This window comes from Felis catus, chromosome B4 (genome assembly GCF_018350175.1).
Source record: "Felis catus isolate Fca126 chromosome B4, F.catus_Fca126_mat1.0, whole genome shotgun sequence".
Lineage (NCBI taxonomy): Eukaryota > Metazoa > Chordata > Mammalia > Carnivora > Felidae > Felis > Felis catus.
The window spans coordinates 40,901,223-40,918,054 of record NC_058374.1 but is presented as its reverse complement, the minus strand read 5'-3'; the positions used below and the strand labels follow the sequence as shown (position 1 = coordinate 40,918,054).

The 16,832-nt window shown below is 45.6% G+C and overlaps 1 protein-coding gene across 4 annotated transcripts in view; it reads left to right on the top strand.

Moving 5' to 3' along the window:
• The window catches only part of ANO2 (anoctamin 2), a 341,730-nt gene that overhangs the window by 290,164 nt on the left and 34,734 nt on the right, over nt 1–16,832 (top strand). For all 4 annotated transcript variants that reach the window (XM_045061286.1, XM_019834398.3, XM_019834399.3 and 1 more), the window contains 3 exons: nt 7,630–7,741; nt 9,925–9,982; nt 10,147–10,247. In XM_045061286.1, coding sequence (XP_044917221.1) covers nt 7,630–7,741; nt 9,925–9,982; nt 10,147–10,247 — 271 coding nt within the window. The remainder of the gene's footprint in view (nt 1–7,629; nt 7,742–9,924; nt 9,983–10,146; nt 10,248–16,832) is intronic.

Sequence of the window (16,832 nt, the reverse complement as noted above, 5' to 3'; positions counted from 1 at the left end):
CAGACCTGTGTGTGTTTGCAAGATGACCCACTGGTGTCGTGGGAGTGTCGATGGCCACAAACCAGGCACACCTACCTGTTGTCTCCCCACTCCTATCATTGCCATGGGGAGACAGTCCTCACAGGGCAGTGATAGCAATCACATGGGGAATCCATGGCAAGTGCCCATATAGTGCCCGGCACATAGTGGGCACTGAGCATGGGGTTTTCCTGATTGGCCCATAATAGTATTAATCAGTCTCTCTCTCTTCCTCTTCCCCCTCCCAGATGCTCCCATCCTATTTAGTCTCCTTCTTTTTTTTTTTTAATTAAAAAAATTTTTTTTTAATCTTTATTTATTTTTGAGAAACAGAGAGAAACAGAGCATGAGCAGGAGAGGGGCAGAGAGAGAGGGAGACACAGAATCCAAAGCAGGCTCCAGGCTCCGAACTGTCAGCACAGAACCTGACATGGGGCTCAAACTCACAAAATGCAAGATCATGATCCGAGCTGAAGTCAGCCGCCCAACCGACTGAGCCACCCAGGCGCCCCTAGTCTCCTTCTTTCTTAAAATGAGATGCCCTGTGATGCTGTCACCTTGGGCTAGGCTGCTAGACAGCACAGCAGGTCTCACGTCCCTTCGTCTGGGTTCAAAAGTCATCTTCCTGACTCTAAAGGAGGGATCCCTTGCACTAAGGAATTCTCTAGGGTTCAGGCATATCTCAGGAGTGCCCTTCCTTAATCTCTAGTTCTGGGGCTCTCAGCTCCCTTAGGCAATGCTCTGGCTGCTTAATTACCCAGCTGGCTGGTTTCTCCTAAGGTGATTCCTTTCTGGTGACACAAACAAGGCAACAGCATCATATTGGAGGCTGAGACACACCTATCTCTGCCCCTGCCCCCAACACACACACACACACACACACACACACACACACACACACACACACGGAAGGCCAGGTGGTAGGGCTGTCAGAAAATGTAGCTGTTTGCAGAAGCTGGATCTGCCCTGGGGGAGAGGCGGGGAGAGGGGCAGGCACCTCTGCTTTCTGACTCAGCCACACAAGTTCAGGCCCTCCTTCCTTCTGCCCAGAGCAGTGCCGGGGCTGGTACTTCCTGAAACATACACTTGGACATCTCATTTCCTTTTGTCACCATCATTCTGTATCTGCTGGCTGGGTTGCTGGGGGCTCCAGTTACCCCGAGCTGCTTTTCAAAAATTCAGGTTCTGCAGCTGGCATCCTCTTGCTGGCCATACTGTTTCCATATGATTAGGATGGAGCTCTGGGGACTTTGAATTCTGAGCTGGCCCCCTGGGACTAACTTGGGCTTTCATACTAATTATTTTCCAAGGCAGTTTACAGCTGGGTCATTTGTACTCATATTTTTTCATGACACAACACTCCAGAGGTTTAACGCTTAACAAAAAGGGGGGCTGGGTAATGGCTCTGCACAGGAATTCCATGTGGTTGCCCTTCCTGGTCCTGGATAGAGTCTGCCCTCTGTTGGAAATCTGCTTCAACAGGTTGGGAGCAGGCGAAACCCTCAGAAGGCCTCCAGTCAACCTGGGGTGACTTTCTGGGGGATATGGGATTTCAGGAGCATATAATGACAGAGAAGGGTTGCCTTCTACTTACCCACACTCTCTCTGTGTTGACTCCCTACTTCACCTCCCTGTAGCGATTGTAGCCTAAAGGCACTGGGCTTGGAGTTTTATGAAGCATAAGGCTGGGCTGTTTTCTCATGGTCTCAGATTCAGACCACTCCAGAGGTCTGTGTCTTATGAGGGGATCCTGCCCAGTGGCCTGCAGTACAAATTGTTCTGCTTGGACTGAAGACACCATCCCATCCCAAGTGGACCCTGGGAAAACTTGTTCTGTTTCTTGAGTCATATAGTCTCTGTCATAGACAGATGAGGTTCCTAGTGTTGGCTACTGAGACAGATCCAATAGTCTAACTGGAGCTTCAGGGCTTTAACACTCCCATCCCCACCCCCACCCCCACCCCACTTATCTCCATTCCTGGAAGGTATTCCCTGGGAGCCTTCCCTGGAAGGCTCTGTGAAGCACATTACATGGCTGCAGAGCTTCTCTGAGGTGGGGGCATCCAGCTGATTTAGTGGCCTATCAAGCGGATTTGGATTGTTTATTGGAAATGCCCATTATTTATGATGGCTCATGGCCCTAAAGGTGCAGGCAAAGGCTGTTTTCAGAAATAAAACTAATAAATAATAACTAGGCCCATGATTTATCAGTATGGAGGAAAGGAGCCACTCATTTCCAGTTGGAGTAAAGCATCCTGAAAGGATCAGATTCTCTTTCCCCAGAACTTGGAGGAAATTCCTGCAGGGATTGGGAGATCTGAGTACAAAGAGTTCAAAGGAGATTATAAAAGAAAATCAAAGACACGTGCCTCTCTGTTCCTCATTCTTAATCCCCTTCTAGCCACATTTACATGACAAGTTTTCCAAATTTTCAGCTCCTTAGACCTGAATACTTATTTTGGGGTGACATCAGTTTTAATTTTCTTATACCCAAACTATTTTAAAATGAGAGACAAGAAGTGGTTGTTACTGTTGAATTGGCTGCCTTAGGTACATGGGGCAAAGGCTCAAAATCCTACTGAAAGCCTTTGCTTCCTTCCTCCCCTCCCTCCATCCCTCCTTCCCTCCCTTCCCTTCCCCTCCTCTTTCCCGTCTCCCTTCCGTCCTCTTTCCTCCCTTCCCCTCCTCTCTCCTCCTCCTCCTTACTTTTCCTCTCTGCCTCCATCCCTCTCTCCTCCCCCCTTCCCTCCATCCTTTCCTCCCTCCCTCCCTCCCTCCCTCCTTCCTTCCTTCCTTCTGTCCTTCATCTCTCCCTCCTCCTTCCTTCTTTCCCTTTCCCTCCTTCCTTCTCTCTGTGTCTCTTTCTCCTCTGTAAGACAACAGGGCACATGGTGGTCTCTGTTCATGACCTGTGGCCATGTTGAAGCAGGACTCAGTCCTTTGGCATATCCCTCCCCTAAGAACAAACCCAGAATTCTTTCAACACTGGTGAGGAAAGCAGGTTTTAATGCGTCTTTGCTAAAGATTCTGTGGAGATGCTAATGATGGGATCCCACTACAAATGACAGGGAAGTTAATGAACATTTCTGCTGGGTGCCTCTGCCCCTCCCCATCACTTACATTTCTTCTTTGGCAGAGAGCACCTCACCTCCTGTCCCTCCCTGCCCCTTGCGTGGCATGGGCATGGCCCTGCATCTAACCCCAACATCCCCAGCTCTTATCTTGTGGATAAGGTAGGGAAATTTAAATCTATTAAATTAAATTGAAATTGAAATTAGGCAGATCTGTCTTTCTTGTGACTCCATACCCACAAACAGTGGTCCTTGGAATATGACAGGGAATTTTTAATAAATGATAAATATTTTTTCACTATTCCAAATCATATTTTTTCATGTCATTCATTCATTCATTCATTCATTCATTCATTCTTTCAATAAATATGCTTAGAAGAGTACATCTAGTGATAGCTGTGGCCCACCAGAAGGTGTATCTGACTATGCTCATTGTTTTGCCACCCAAACCATGCATGGCGAGGGGAGGGTGGCATGGGGCTTGGGAAAGTGAGGGTTAACAGTCATATGGGGGTTCACAGTTATGAGATCTTTTTTTTAATGTTTATTTATTTTTGAGAGAGAGAGCACAAGCCAGGGAGGAGCACAGAGAGAGAGAAAGAGAGAGGGAGAATCTGAAGCAGGCTCCAGGCTCTGAGATGTCAGCACAGAGCCCGACACAGTACCTGAACCCACGAATCATGAGATCATGACCTGAGCTAAAGTCAGACGCTTAACAGACTGAGCCACCCAGGCACCCCTATGGTTATGAGATCTTAAAATGGAAAGTGACCTTAGAAATTGATGGTAAGCATTTCCTGGGCCTCAGTATTTTTTTCTTTTGTCAAGGAGAATAGGAATCAGACCGAGGAAAGGGATGTGGATCTTGAGCCCAGGGAAGACTTGAGAAACATAAATCAAACAGGGATGCACTGGCCTCTTTGTCAGGCAGAATTTGTAGCAGGAACAGAAAAGGCCTTATGGTTTAAATATCTGAGGGGCTTTGCTGATGTACATAAACTAAAGAAGAAATAGCAGCTGAGGCAGTGTTCACTGTAAATGGTGAACACAGATCATTATCCAAATGCTTATTGGGCAAGGCAGTGTGGGACCGGCCCGGACTTCTGTCTCATGGGCAATGCCATGTCCCTCCAGGCATGGAAGGAAGGAGAAAACTACCAAGCTGTCTGCCAGCTGAGGGATAGCACGGTAGACTTTTCCAACTTCATCTCCTATAAAATGAGGACAGTGTCTCCAGATTCCCTGGCAATGTTTATTTGCATAGTTGTCTGGAGGACCTCGGGAAGCTTGGGTGGTGGACTTCTGCAGAGGTGAGGACAGGCTGTTTCGATTAGATTTTCCCAGCTATGTGCCAGCAGGATCACCTCCTCACTATCCTCCCCGTTGATTGGTAGAAAGTGCTCATTAAACAACATGGAAAGGATGCCCAGAACCTTTGGGGCTAAGACATGTGCACAAACACCTGGCCATGGATGGCCCAACCATGCTGCAGAAAGCAGGGCTGCCAGCTTGGAGGAGGTGATGCAAGAAGAGAACACTTTAGGACAATAGGAGCTATCCTTGATTGAGATCTGGCACTTGCCAAGCACTAGGCTGAGGGCTTTCTAAGAATCCTATGCAGTTTTCAGGGCAACCCTGTTGGGTGGATGTCATTATTCTTTTTATAGAAGTTCAGACCTCTAATTATGCTCTGCATTTGAAATCAGGTGTGTCTGATGCAAAAATCTGCCCCTACAGCCACCTCTGGAGTAACACAATCAAATAGTCACTCCCTTCAACACACAGCTGAGCCCAGAATAGCGTGACTGGGTGCTCTGTAGGTTCGGCATGGCCTGCCAGGGCCTCTAGGACTGTTCGTAAGCATAATCAAACTCAAGTAGGCTTCAGGATGATGAGGCACTTGGAGAATGAGCTGGTTTTCCATGTCACTGTCTGCCTAGGGATGATGCCATGTTTCTTAGGGCTCATGGGAGCTAGGACATGACTAGACAATGAGTAGCTCTCATCTCCCAAGGCTCTTTCAGCCTAGAGAGAAGTCAAGGCCAGATCACAATTGTGATCACTACCTGCATCTCTAAGCTTTCCCATTCTCAAGGCCCCTCCCAGGGCCATTCATCCCCAAAGAGCTCACATATGCCTGTGACTGTCTCGTTAGTAGGTTTATGCTTGTGCTTGGACCACACCGATGATGTTGGGCACTGTCTCTTATCCTCAGGATTGTGTTCTAAGATTGCAAATGAATGAGGGGCGCACTGTGCTGTGTGGGAAAACAGATCATGGAAATACAGCATTCTTTCCCTAAGATCCCCTTCCGCCATGACCTGAAGGGAAATGATACCTTGCCACTCATAGATTCAATCTTGAAAAGACTTAGCAGTTTGCAAAAGGTTTTCACAGAGACCTTGCTAAATTAAGCTCTTTGAGGAGTGTAAAGTCTTCATTCATCCTGGCATCATACGGCAGGTGTTCAATTAATGTGGACTGAACAGTCACAGATATTTCCTAGGTATATATCATGTTAGACTGTGGGTGGAGGGTGGGGAGGTGACAGAGGATATGCGATGTAAACAGTAATCAAAGATCTTGATTTCACAGTGTGGCAGAGTAAAAATTGTCTTTGAAGACAGGCAGATATGAGTTCAAAACCTTAACTCTTACGTAACCCATAAGAGCCACTGTGGCTGTGTGATCTTGAGCAAGGCTCTAATCTCTCTGGATCTGAGCTGCCTTTATTTATAACAGTGAGATGTACTGTCTCCCCCACCCCCCCACCCCACCCCAACACAAGTAGGTAAGGATGACGTGAGATAGCAGATGTATGCAACGGGTGTGGAGCAGATCAGAGCAGATACTCCTGCATAGCGCATGATCCCTTTGGCCACCCAGGAGGTCACTGCAGCTCCCTGCATGCGGGTGTTCTCTGGTTGTGAGCATGCTCAGCCCATGCATAGGACAAGGTGGAAGTGCTAGGGAGTCAAGTCCAGCGGTAACCTTCAACCAGGTGGGGGCTCCACTTGCTCTCACTCCTCAGTGTAATAATTATGACGGGGGTTTCACAGTCTCTAAGAAGACCCCCCAGTGGGACTGAGCCCTGGTAGCCTGCTGCATTAAATTGTTCATGAACACATCCGTGCTGTCTTCCCTACTCCTGTCTCACCACCCCAAGCTTCCTGGGAGCACTTCCCAAATAAACCACTTACTCCCAAACGGCTTACTTCTTGACACAGAGGGCCACCCCAAGTAAGACAGAAGATTAATTAAAGCTACTGTTGTGATTTTCAAAGGGCTTGGATGTGGGTAATTAATACAGAGAAATCTAAAATACTGCAGGGGAAAAAGAGATTTCTGCCATCTGACCTCATCTGGGAAGGCTTCAGGAAGGAGATTATAGGCAACATCTGATCTGAATGGTAAAGGATATGAAGGATTTGTACATGAGAGGAGGGCCCAGGGAAAGGAATTCCAGGGGAGGGAACAGAGTTTTGTGTCCACTTTTCCAAAGATTCTGACAAAAGCTATGTGTGAGTCAGGTGGGCAGACAAGTCAGGTGGGTCCGTGTGTCAGCCTCATCTGAACACGGAACCTCCTGGCTGGCATGGTCCTGGTACTTTAGCCCTGTGCTCAGCACGCTTTCAGGCGATACTTATCAGTGCACATGATACAGGGCTGGTGCTTTCTTTCTGCCCCTGAAATGTGGCCCTTTAACCTCCTATCTTTGCCAAGCCATTTGTCACAGTCTATGAAATCCCCATCAAACACTCTGCCTAGTTGTCCACGGAACATCCCACGGGTCTTGGGTCTTCCAAAGGCATCAGTGAGGTTTTCTTTCTGTTCAGTATTTCTCAGGCCCCTTTGGGGATTATCAGCTGGCTCCTCTGCTTGGACCTCATAGAACTCAATGGGGCTGTGACCCCCAAGTTTGAGACATTAGGCTTGTGCTTATTTCACTTATCTGATGATCCTTCATCATTTGAGTGAGTGCATGCGAAGTGACTCAGCCTATCCAGAGAGCACACAGATCCAGGCTGTCCTGCTAGAAATGGAGGAGGCAGAAAAGAGGAACAATGTCATGGTGCCCAAGACAAGTCTTTGCTGCCTATTGACTGTTGTTCATTGGTTAACAAGCCTTTTTTGTCAGGGATTTTGTTCAGATAAAATCTTATGGAAGCAGCAATCACACAGGGAAAAGCTGACTACCCTTTGATGAAGAGAGGGTGGTTGGAGAAAGTTCTGCCAGCCAAGATCCCCCTCAGAGGGGTATGGTAAGAAACCATTGCTAGAGTGGGTAAGAGGAGGGAAGTGGAAGGAGAAAGGTGATGATTATATGTACCCTTGGCCTTCTGTAGCCTCATAGTATCTGGTAAACCATTTGGGACTCCCAGATGACTTCAGTTCTGCTGTGCTAGAGAGACAGGTCTCTTGGTTTCTACCCTGAAGCAGTAAGAGCCAAGAGACCAATGGCTTATGTAACAGGGATTAAAACTCTGAAGAGGTGAAAAATATGCCTCTCAGTCTTAGCATCTTTGCTCTTATCTTTCAGAGGTTCCAAAAACAGAACAGACTTTTGAAGAGCGCCTGATACTCAAAGCTTTCTTGCTAAAGTTTGTCAATGCCTACTCGCCTATCTTCTATGTGGCCTTTTTCAAGGGGCGGTGAGTATAATGGTGTCACACGTGGTGACTTGTCACTAAGACAGGGGTCCCTGCTAGAGTCAGCTTGTCCCTGCTGCCCATTCACACCCTCAGTCCTATTCCCCACTTCTGTCCCCACCTTGTCATTCCTGAAGCAATGGCATTCGCACCACATCATTTTGGATTAGAATCTTCAGATTCAGGTAACCAGGGAAACTGCAGGGATTTGACCCTGGGCCCCAGAGGGTGAGTCTTAGAATAATCTGGGCATCCCAACTTTGAGGATGAGGTAGGAGGAAATTTCAGGTCTGGTGAGTGACTTGGAAGTCTTTCAATGCATTTCTGACACTAGCTACCCCGAGTTAGCACATACTTCCCGAAGTAAGGGCATGATCTTCCACGAGACTGCTCACTCCGGACACTAGCTGCAGGCCCTGGGGATCCTATGCCACTCGTGATTGGTACCCACTGGCTGCGACCACTAACTCCTCAGGTTTGATAATTCTCTAGAATGACTCACAGAACTCAGGAATGTGCTGCACTTAAAATTACAGTTTTACGATAGAAAGGGGGTACAAATCCAAACGAGCAAATGGGAGAGGCACATAGGGTGAGATTTAGGAAGGTCTTAAACAGAAGCTTCTGTGTCCTCAAGATGGATCAGTTTCCTGGCACACTGATGTGTACCACCAACCATGAAGCTCATCCAAGCCTCAGTGGCCAGAATTTGTAAGGTTGCGGTACGTAGGTAGGTATGATTGGTTAGATCATTCACCATGTGACTGAGCTCAACCTCCAGTCCTCCTTCTCTCCCTGAGGTCAGGCTGCTATTACATGGATCAAAGGTTCAACCCTCTAATCACATAGTTGGTTTTTCTGGCACAGCCTCCCCCATCCTGAGTGATCTCATTAGCATAAATTTAGGTATAGTCCCAAGAGGCCACCATGAATAACAAAGAGACTCCAACCAAGAAATTCTAAGGATGTAGAGGCTTTCCCAAGAACCAACAACAAAGGCCAGTCAGATTCTTTATTATATAGACTGTCTGGATGTAAAATGACTTCTGATGAATACTTTTCATGGTTAGATCACTTGGCTACCTATAAGGAGATTTCCTAGTAATGATTAACTTTGTCAGGAAGCTTTCCTATCACTAAAATCTCATCAAGCAGGCATTGATAGCAAGAACTGTTCTTGTACATATTTGATAGTTTCTTATAAATGTTTTTTGACCAAAACCACAGCATCCTTCCTGGGATCTCTGCTCTTGACTCTTATGAACTTATAGTAGTAGAGAGACTGTCTGTATTAATGGGTATATACTCCACTGGTGCTTTGTCTCTAGATTTAATATCCATAGCAAATTTTATACATGGAAATTCCAGGCCAAAAAATAGGGTCCCGACCCTTAGGTAAATTTGTGGCATATTGAAAAAGATGGTCTTGTCAACAGCACACTGCAGTAAATGCCATAAGAGAAGTGTTAAGAAAGTGATGGGGAAATACGTAATTGTGAACAGAGACAGTAAGAAGACGTCACAGAGAAGGAAAGATTTGAGCTGAGCCTTAAATAGATGGGTAGGATTTCAACAGGTGGATGAGGGGCTGACATTACAAGTGAAAAGGAGTCTTCTCATTACCTGTCTGGTTCCATGATTGGCTTTTACCTCTCTGCTTCCCCCCCACCTGCCCCATCCTCTTGTCCACCAATAAAATAGGCCCTACTTGGAAGAAGCATGAGGCAGGCTGCTTCCATTCCTTCAGATGCTTTCAGTTAGGAGTCTGGATTTTTCTTTTCGGACCCCAGGAATCTGTACTTGCAACTTTGGCCTGTCTCCCCCTTCATTTCCTGGGAAATCAAAAGCTCTCACCGAGGAGCTGCAATCAGAACTCAATTCTTGGCATTAGTTGGGGGAAGAAGGTGCACAGAAAGTACACTTAGATATCATGCAGACCTTGTGGTGTTGAGGCTCCGAGATTGTCACACATGCACACCCACACATGTGACCTTCCCAGCCCCACACCAGCTCCGGCCTCGGCCCCTATTCCCTGGAACCCTGAGTGGTACAGGTGAGGGCCCTAGGTGATTTAGCCCCTGCTTTCAAAGAGGACGCCAGGTGGTGGCTGTTCCACTCTGAAGGCCATGCCTACAAGCAACCCTGCCTTTCTCCTTCCCTAACTCTCCCATGCTTGTGGATTTCAGGTTCGTGGGCAGACCTGGAAGCTACGTTTATGTATTTGATGGCTACCGCATGGAAGAGGCAAGTATAGCCACCAGTGATCCATGGCTGGCTGGTGGTTTGTAGGCGCCCCCCTGGCCTCAGCCTCACCCTTACCCCGTTTCGCACGCTTTACTTTTTGCCCTTGCTTCTCTTGGCTCCCCTTGGTCTTAACCACATCTACTGTTATCTTCTCTTCTGGGCAGTGTGCTCCGGGAGGCTGCCTTATGGAGCTCTGCATTCAGCTCAGCATCATCATGTTGGGGAAGCAGCTGATCCAGAATAACATCTTTGAGATCGGAGTCCCGTATGTAATGAATTCTTCTTATCTCCTCACTTGCCACCAGGGCCTAGCCTAGCAGGGCCAGACTTTCAGTAGGATGCTCCCTGCCTCCTCCCCTCAGAGAGCCTGGTTATTTACTCCTCTGCCCACTTGCCAATAGTTTTCCCCATGAGGCAGGGCCCCTCCCACGAGGCTTGTCTACCCATCTGATTGGGGAGGTTTGAGGCTCTGAAAGATTAAGCACTTGCTTAAGTAACGTAATGACTAAGTGGCAGAGCCAGGACTCAGGTATCTTGGACCTCAAAGTGTAAAATATTTTTAATGCTCCCTGTCCTCCCACTGAATAAGTAATGTAGACTTTCATTATGGTGGGTAGAAATGAATACGAAAGGGGGAAATACTACGTAATACTTTAGACACATGTGGTCTTGGAGGAGGGAAGGGTGCAGAGCTGGTGAAGCTCAGGCTGGATTTGCATATGGATCTTCTCTCTCCTCCCACATGGTTTTATACAGATTTCACAGAAGGACTTCTTTCCCTTAAGTGTTGCATTGAGATCGACTTGAAAATAAACACAGACTTGTAGGCACTAGATCTAAAAGGAAAGAAAATGCAGTAAGTGAAAATCTACCTTCAGGTCAAAGAAAAATGTAACCCCTCCCCTGACTGCCGCCACCACCACCACCACCACCACCACCACACATTTCTACATTTCTATTGCTTTTTGGTGTTCTCATACCATTACTTAGGCTGAATGCTTAGGGTGCTTTTCTGTCCTCACACTGACACAATCTCAGATGGCTCTTGGGTGTGTGTTTTTCTGGTATGAGGACTGGCAAGAATGTTGGTGTCTGGACATCTTGTTTCACCTCCCTGCTGCAGCCAGCCTCTGGTCACCAGTCCGGAAATCATCAATTTTGAGAAACCCAGCCCTCTGAAACTGTGCCCCATCCCCAGCTTTCTGGTTGACAGTCATTCGGTGATAGTCAAGCAAAGCTGGTAAGACACATGGTCACTGTTCCCTAGGAGCTTACCATCTCAGAGAGAGACTACGTTTGTTGTGGAGAAACATCCAGAAAATATACAGACCAAGAAAAGATGTACCAAAGCCACATCTGGCTCCTTTGAAGCCAAGGGACCAGCCCCTCCACTGCTGCTACAAAGGAAAGTGTCCATTCTCCTTCAGACATCTGGGAAAGACACCTGTCCTTCCAGTGTATCATTATTCTGCTCTGGATGGAATTGTATACAGCTTGCAGGCATGAGATTTATTTATGCCTGGACATCTGCTCTACTACTTAGCCCATTTACTCTGGACCAGAGGCCTTTTATAGATAGAAGAGAGGCAAGAGCTCAGGCATATGTTTGGACAGTGTATTGGCATGTCCCCCACCCATCTACTTCATAACAGATGAAGTTAACACATGGCTGTTTGCCTCAAAGGCTAAATTTTCTTGTTTATGCTTGATATGTGTTTAATATGCCACACTTTAATTAATTGATGGAAATTGTACAGTGACTCATGAAACTGGGGACAAATCACTTCTCTAAGTCTTGCTGTCCTCATCTCCTGATGAAAATAATGGCATTAGAATCATCTCCAAGGTGCTCTCATTTCAGCTGTGACATTCTGTGACCGTGTCCTCTACTCAATAAAACTGGGCACTGCTGCTTCCAAATACAAGTTACTTCTGTTTCAAAAGATTGTTCCTCATTTCAGTTTCTAGGTTGCTAAAGGACACATACAATATAACTGTGTAGTTAATTATAATATATATATGAACTACATAAGATACATAGTTAATTATAATAATAAGTATGTAATTAATCCCTGAGGATGTAGAGCAGAAATCCTTCTACCAAGCCCTGGAGTCTTCTGTCTCCAAAGTTCTTGTAATTTTACAGGTTGTATTTTGAGTTCAGTTACATGAAATCACTATGATGGTGATTTTTGGATTTTCCCCTCCTTGCTCAGAACCCACTCTCAATAAATTAGACCCCATCCAATCCAGAGTTCAAGCACCTGGAGATATCCTTATATGAATGACACAGTTGAGAAACATGAAATAAGCAAGAAAATAAAAAGGAGTCTTTCCAAGTTAAAAGAGATATGACAGTTGACCTGACAGGAAGAAGAGGTATAAATGATAAGAATAAGACCCATTGGTCTTGAATTCTTTGGAGGGGGTAGCACATTTCAGTAAGACAGAGATTGTTCAACAGATCTGGGTTTAAATTGAGCCATCGTAGTATACTCACTGTGTGACCTTGTTAAAGTTATTCTAGAAAGATTTTCATGCAACCTGGCTTATGTACAAATAAAGGTTGGATAAATGCTCAGCTATCTCGAAAATAGAGCATATGAAATCCGAGAAAGGAAGAACCGTTCTTAGGGGCTCCAGGCAGCCAAGGTGTTACTGAATGTCATTAGCTTTATGTTTGTAAGTGACGCTTTGTGACTATTGCAAGCCCAAGAGTGAGATTAAAAAGATCAAGTCAGGAGCACTGTTTTTCTCTTCTGTTCAGGGCCTGATGGCCTTTGAGTCATGTACCTTCAGAGCCTACATCAAATTCTTTCCCCAAGGGAGGTAAATATTAGTCTTAGATACCCGATTTGATTTTTAAAAACAGAAGCAAAGCTGAGGAGTTAGGTAGGTGATTATACTAGTTAAGAATATTTGGGGTAAAAAAACATGAGATTATACAATTAGAAGATGTTTATCATCTACTTCTGGAAGTAGTTTTCTAAGATTCTTCCAAAGAAAGTTTTAAAATAATAGAGACTATATAAGTGACCTTTATCAGTAAGCCAGGTAGTCAGTTACCTCTCTCCCTGAGGGTGAAGGATGCAACATTCTTAGCAGATTCTGTGTGTGTGTGTGTGTGTGTGTGTCTTACAAACATACCATAACCACAATTTTAATGCCCTTGAGAATTGTATACTCTAGTAGGCTTCTTGTAGAACACCGTGTCCAATCTTTGGTGATTTGTGAACTAACCTTTAAGTTTTTTTCTCCATAACTACCTAAGTGACTGTTACATATTAATTTCCTCTAAAGCAACTCATGTTTTATTTAAATGCATTACATTTCTGAAAATGGAACATGAACACTATCAGCTACTGTGAACAGCAAATCACAGTAGAAAGAAATACAGTCAGAAGTAAACATTATTAAACAACCAATGACATTAGCTTAAGATCCGCATTCTCTTTGTTCTAAAGGAAGCTGCACGGGCACTGGGGAGTTGTTAAAGACATGCCAGCAGCAGACTGGGGTTTTCTCCTTAACCGCCATCAGAGGGGCTGAACAGGAGCAGGAAATGAGCTGAACGGGAGCATCTAATGAGATGAGGGCCAAGTGTAGGGACCTCCAAAGGTGTCAAATGAACTGCTGTTGGAATGTGACTGTTGCTTGGGAAACGTTGCTTTAGAGCAATATTATCACTTCTTAATCCCACAGGCTTCCACAAGGCTGGCACAGATACTAGGCATGTCCATGGTTACTGTACAGCTGCCCTTTGGGACCTGGATAAGCTCCACCAACTCTCTCAGACTCTCCTTTGCTGCCCCTAAATCTGGCAGGTGTCCCAGACAGGGCCGTGCAGAAGCCCAGCTCCCTCCAGGCACCTTCCACCAGACGGCAGCAGTCCCACCTTGGCTAGGCCTGATTCAGAGACCCTGGGGATGGAAACACAAAGTGCTTCAAAGGGAGGCCATAAAACTGGGGGCACTAGGCTCTTTAAAGGCAGCTCTGTGACTAATTGAGGACATGATAATAAATAAAACTGGGTTGCGTGATCTGGCCTTGAACTATCCCCACTTAGCAACCCCAGGCTCCTGGGGCCTGACACAGTTGTGACAGATGCTTTCCAGAGAGGAACTGGATGGTTTTAAACATTACAGGCCCCAGAACAATGCTCATCGGCAGCTCCATCTGAGATGACTTCAGACATGGTGGGCGGTATGGCAGAATCTGATCTTGTGCTATTTATTACCTGAGTCCCCTATCGGGAGTGTCTGTTCCCTCACTGCTGCCCCCCACACCCTGCCTTTCCCATATGTGTTTGTGCAATATAGACTTTTGGTATGAATCAGATGGTGCCCCTAAAACGTGCCACCCACATCCTAACTTCTCACTATAATTTTCTCTCAAACTTAGTTCCAGTCTTCCTTGAAGGAAAGTTGGAAATGAGCCTTTTATCATTCAGAAAGATGGGTGTTTTTTTTTTTTTTTTTTTAATAAAAGGTAAAATGCCTACCTTTTCCAAATGCCAGATTCTTTCCTGGGCAAAGTCTGAGACAGAGCAAATAGATCAATACTTCCACTAGCAAAATGTCCCCCCATCCCTATTCTTACTAAAAACACCAGATCACATCCCCAAATAGTTGTAATGTAACCTGGACACGGCCAGTAAGATTCTATAAACTTTATGCTTTTTTTTTTTCAGTAAATGTGATAAATATTACATTTCAAGACATAAAACAGTCTCTCTTTAAAGCCATCACAGGCAAAGGAGGTCTGTGTTCTCAAAGACAGTGGAATCTGGCCATGAATCAGAAGTTTAAGGAACAAATTTGAACCTTGTCAGGTGTCAAGGAGAGGAATCATAGCTCAGAGGTTGCTGTGTTCATCTTGTTTGGCTCATTTAGGGCTTAGTCCTGCCTTCTTTAATGAGGCTTGAGGCATACGGAGCTGCCTAGGCCCCCGATTCCTGCAGTGGGAAGGCCTAAGGTGTGACAGACAATCACCATGGTCTTGGGATGAGCCCATGGGGCACAAGCAAAGGAAAGGCTCCAAGCCTTCCAGACAGTTTCTCGGACCTGTCATTAAAAAGGGACGGAAAAATAGCAGAGCAGATGAAAAGGACAAGGGGGTAACATCAAAGGAGTTATTTTAACGAGTGAGTGCATCGTACAGCCGGAATCGTAATCTGAAGTTTTCCAAACAGCCCATCTGTATGGTATACAATTTGCAGGATTCCTGTGAAATCCTATTCTTGAGGGACCTTCTTTATTAATTTTTTTAATGGTCACTGAGATCTCCAGAAGGGCAGCTTCTGGGAAGGAAGGGTTCATAAGAATTACTTGTGGGTTGTTTTTCCCCTCATCGTCTTCGACGTGCCCACAGTGTATTGCACAGTGACTGCAGTGTCATTCCTGAAGCTCCCCTTCTGCCCTTCCCTTCTTTGCTCCATGGTCTAGCAGTTGGCCTTCTGTTCCTGTGACTTCTGCTTTCCTGCCCTTGGAAAGCTCCTCTCCCTCTCCCCATCCCTGGACTGTTGGTATTCCTTCCCTGTGCTCCAGCCACAGGTGGGGCTCATTGCTATGGTTTTGGTTGCTCTCTCCAGGATGATTCTCATTATTGTTAGCTTCCACCCAAATCTGTTTTCAGGGCTCTAGACCCATGTATAAAATGCTTACTAGACATCCCTACTTACTTGTCCTGTGGGATCCTCTGCCTTGACACGCCTGCCTCCCCCTCATCAAAAGGGCCTCTTCTCTAGTGTTCCTTGTCGCAGCAAACTGTACCACCATCCACACGCAAGCCTGAAGACCCCCAAGTGGTCCTTGGTTCCTCTCTTTCCCACGTACAGGTCACCACAGCTTCTTAAGTCTGCTTCCTGAGCCTGTCTCAGTCTGCCTCCTCCTTCTCATGTCCACTGCAATTACCCTGGACTCTGCTGCCATAATCTGTCAGCTGGGCCACTGCCTAATATGGCTAACTTTCCATGCCATAGACTTGTGCTGCCTTCTTGCTCTTCTCTTTCCTCACTTTTCCTCTCCTACTCCATGCTCCGAGCATGTGGAACTCCATTCAGTCCCTTCTCTGAGCTGTTCTCATATTTGCCTTTGGCCACTGCACAGATGATCTCCTCTGCCTAGAACACATCTTCACCCATCATGCCACTCTCCCTTTCCTATGCTTCTGCCATCTTTTATCATTTAGTTGGTTTATGCATCTCTTCCTTGGGGAAAACATCCCCTGCTTCAGGTCAGGTTAGTTTTCTTTGTTTTATTTTGTCATAATTACCTAAATTTCTCCCTTCATGATACTTACTACACATTATTGGCAGTACTTAAGTGTCCATTTTCCCAGCTATATGGCCTCATTTAACACATCAGATGTCTTGTTTTTTCTTGGAGACCATCCTCTGGGAATCTTCATTCTCCTGTTCAAACCAAAACTGTTCACTGAACCTTCTATATAGCTGTGAATCCCAGTTAGATCTAGCACTTCCTTTTTCTGTAATTTCTTGTTTGCTGGATTCCATTGTTACCTTTCTTGTTTTATATCATTGGTTGGTGAAATTCATTCTCCAGGAACTTCACAAGAGTGGATGCATAGATATCTTTTTAAAAACCTTGTTTTTAAAGGCATGTTTTACATTTTTTCTTCTGCCTTTGCACTTGATGTATACTTTGGCTAGGTATAAAATCCCTTGCTAAAAATCATTTGCCTTCTCAATATTAATAAATTTCCCTGGGGCTTTCTAATGTCAAGAACTGATGTTGAGAATTCTAATATCTTTTTGTTCCAAATAATTTTTAGAGAATCTGTTTGTCTCTGTAGTCATGGAAGCTTTTAGAATCATGTTCATTGTTCCTAG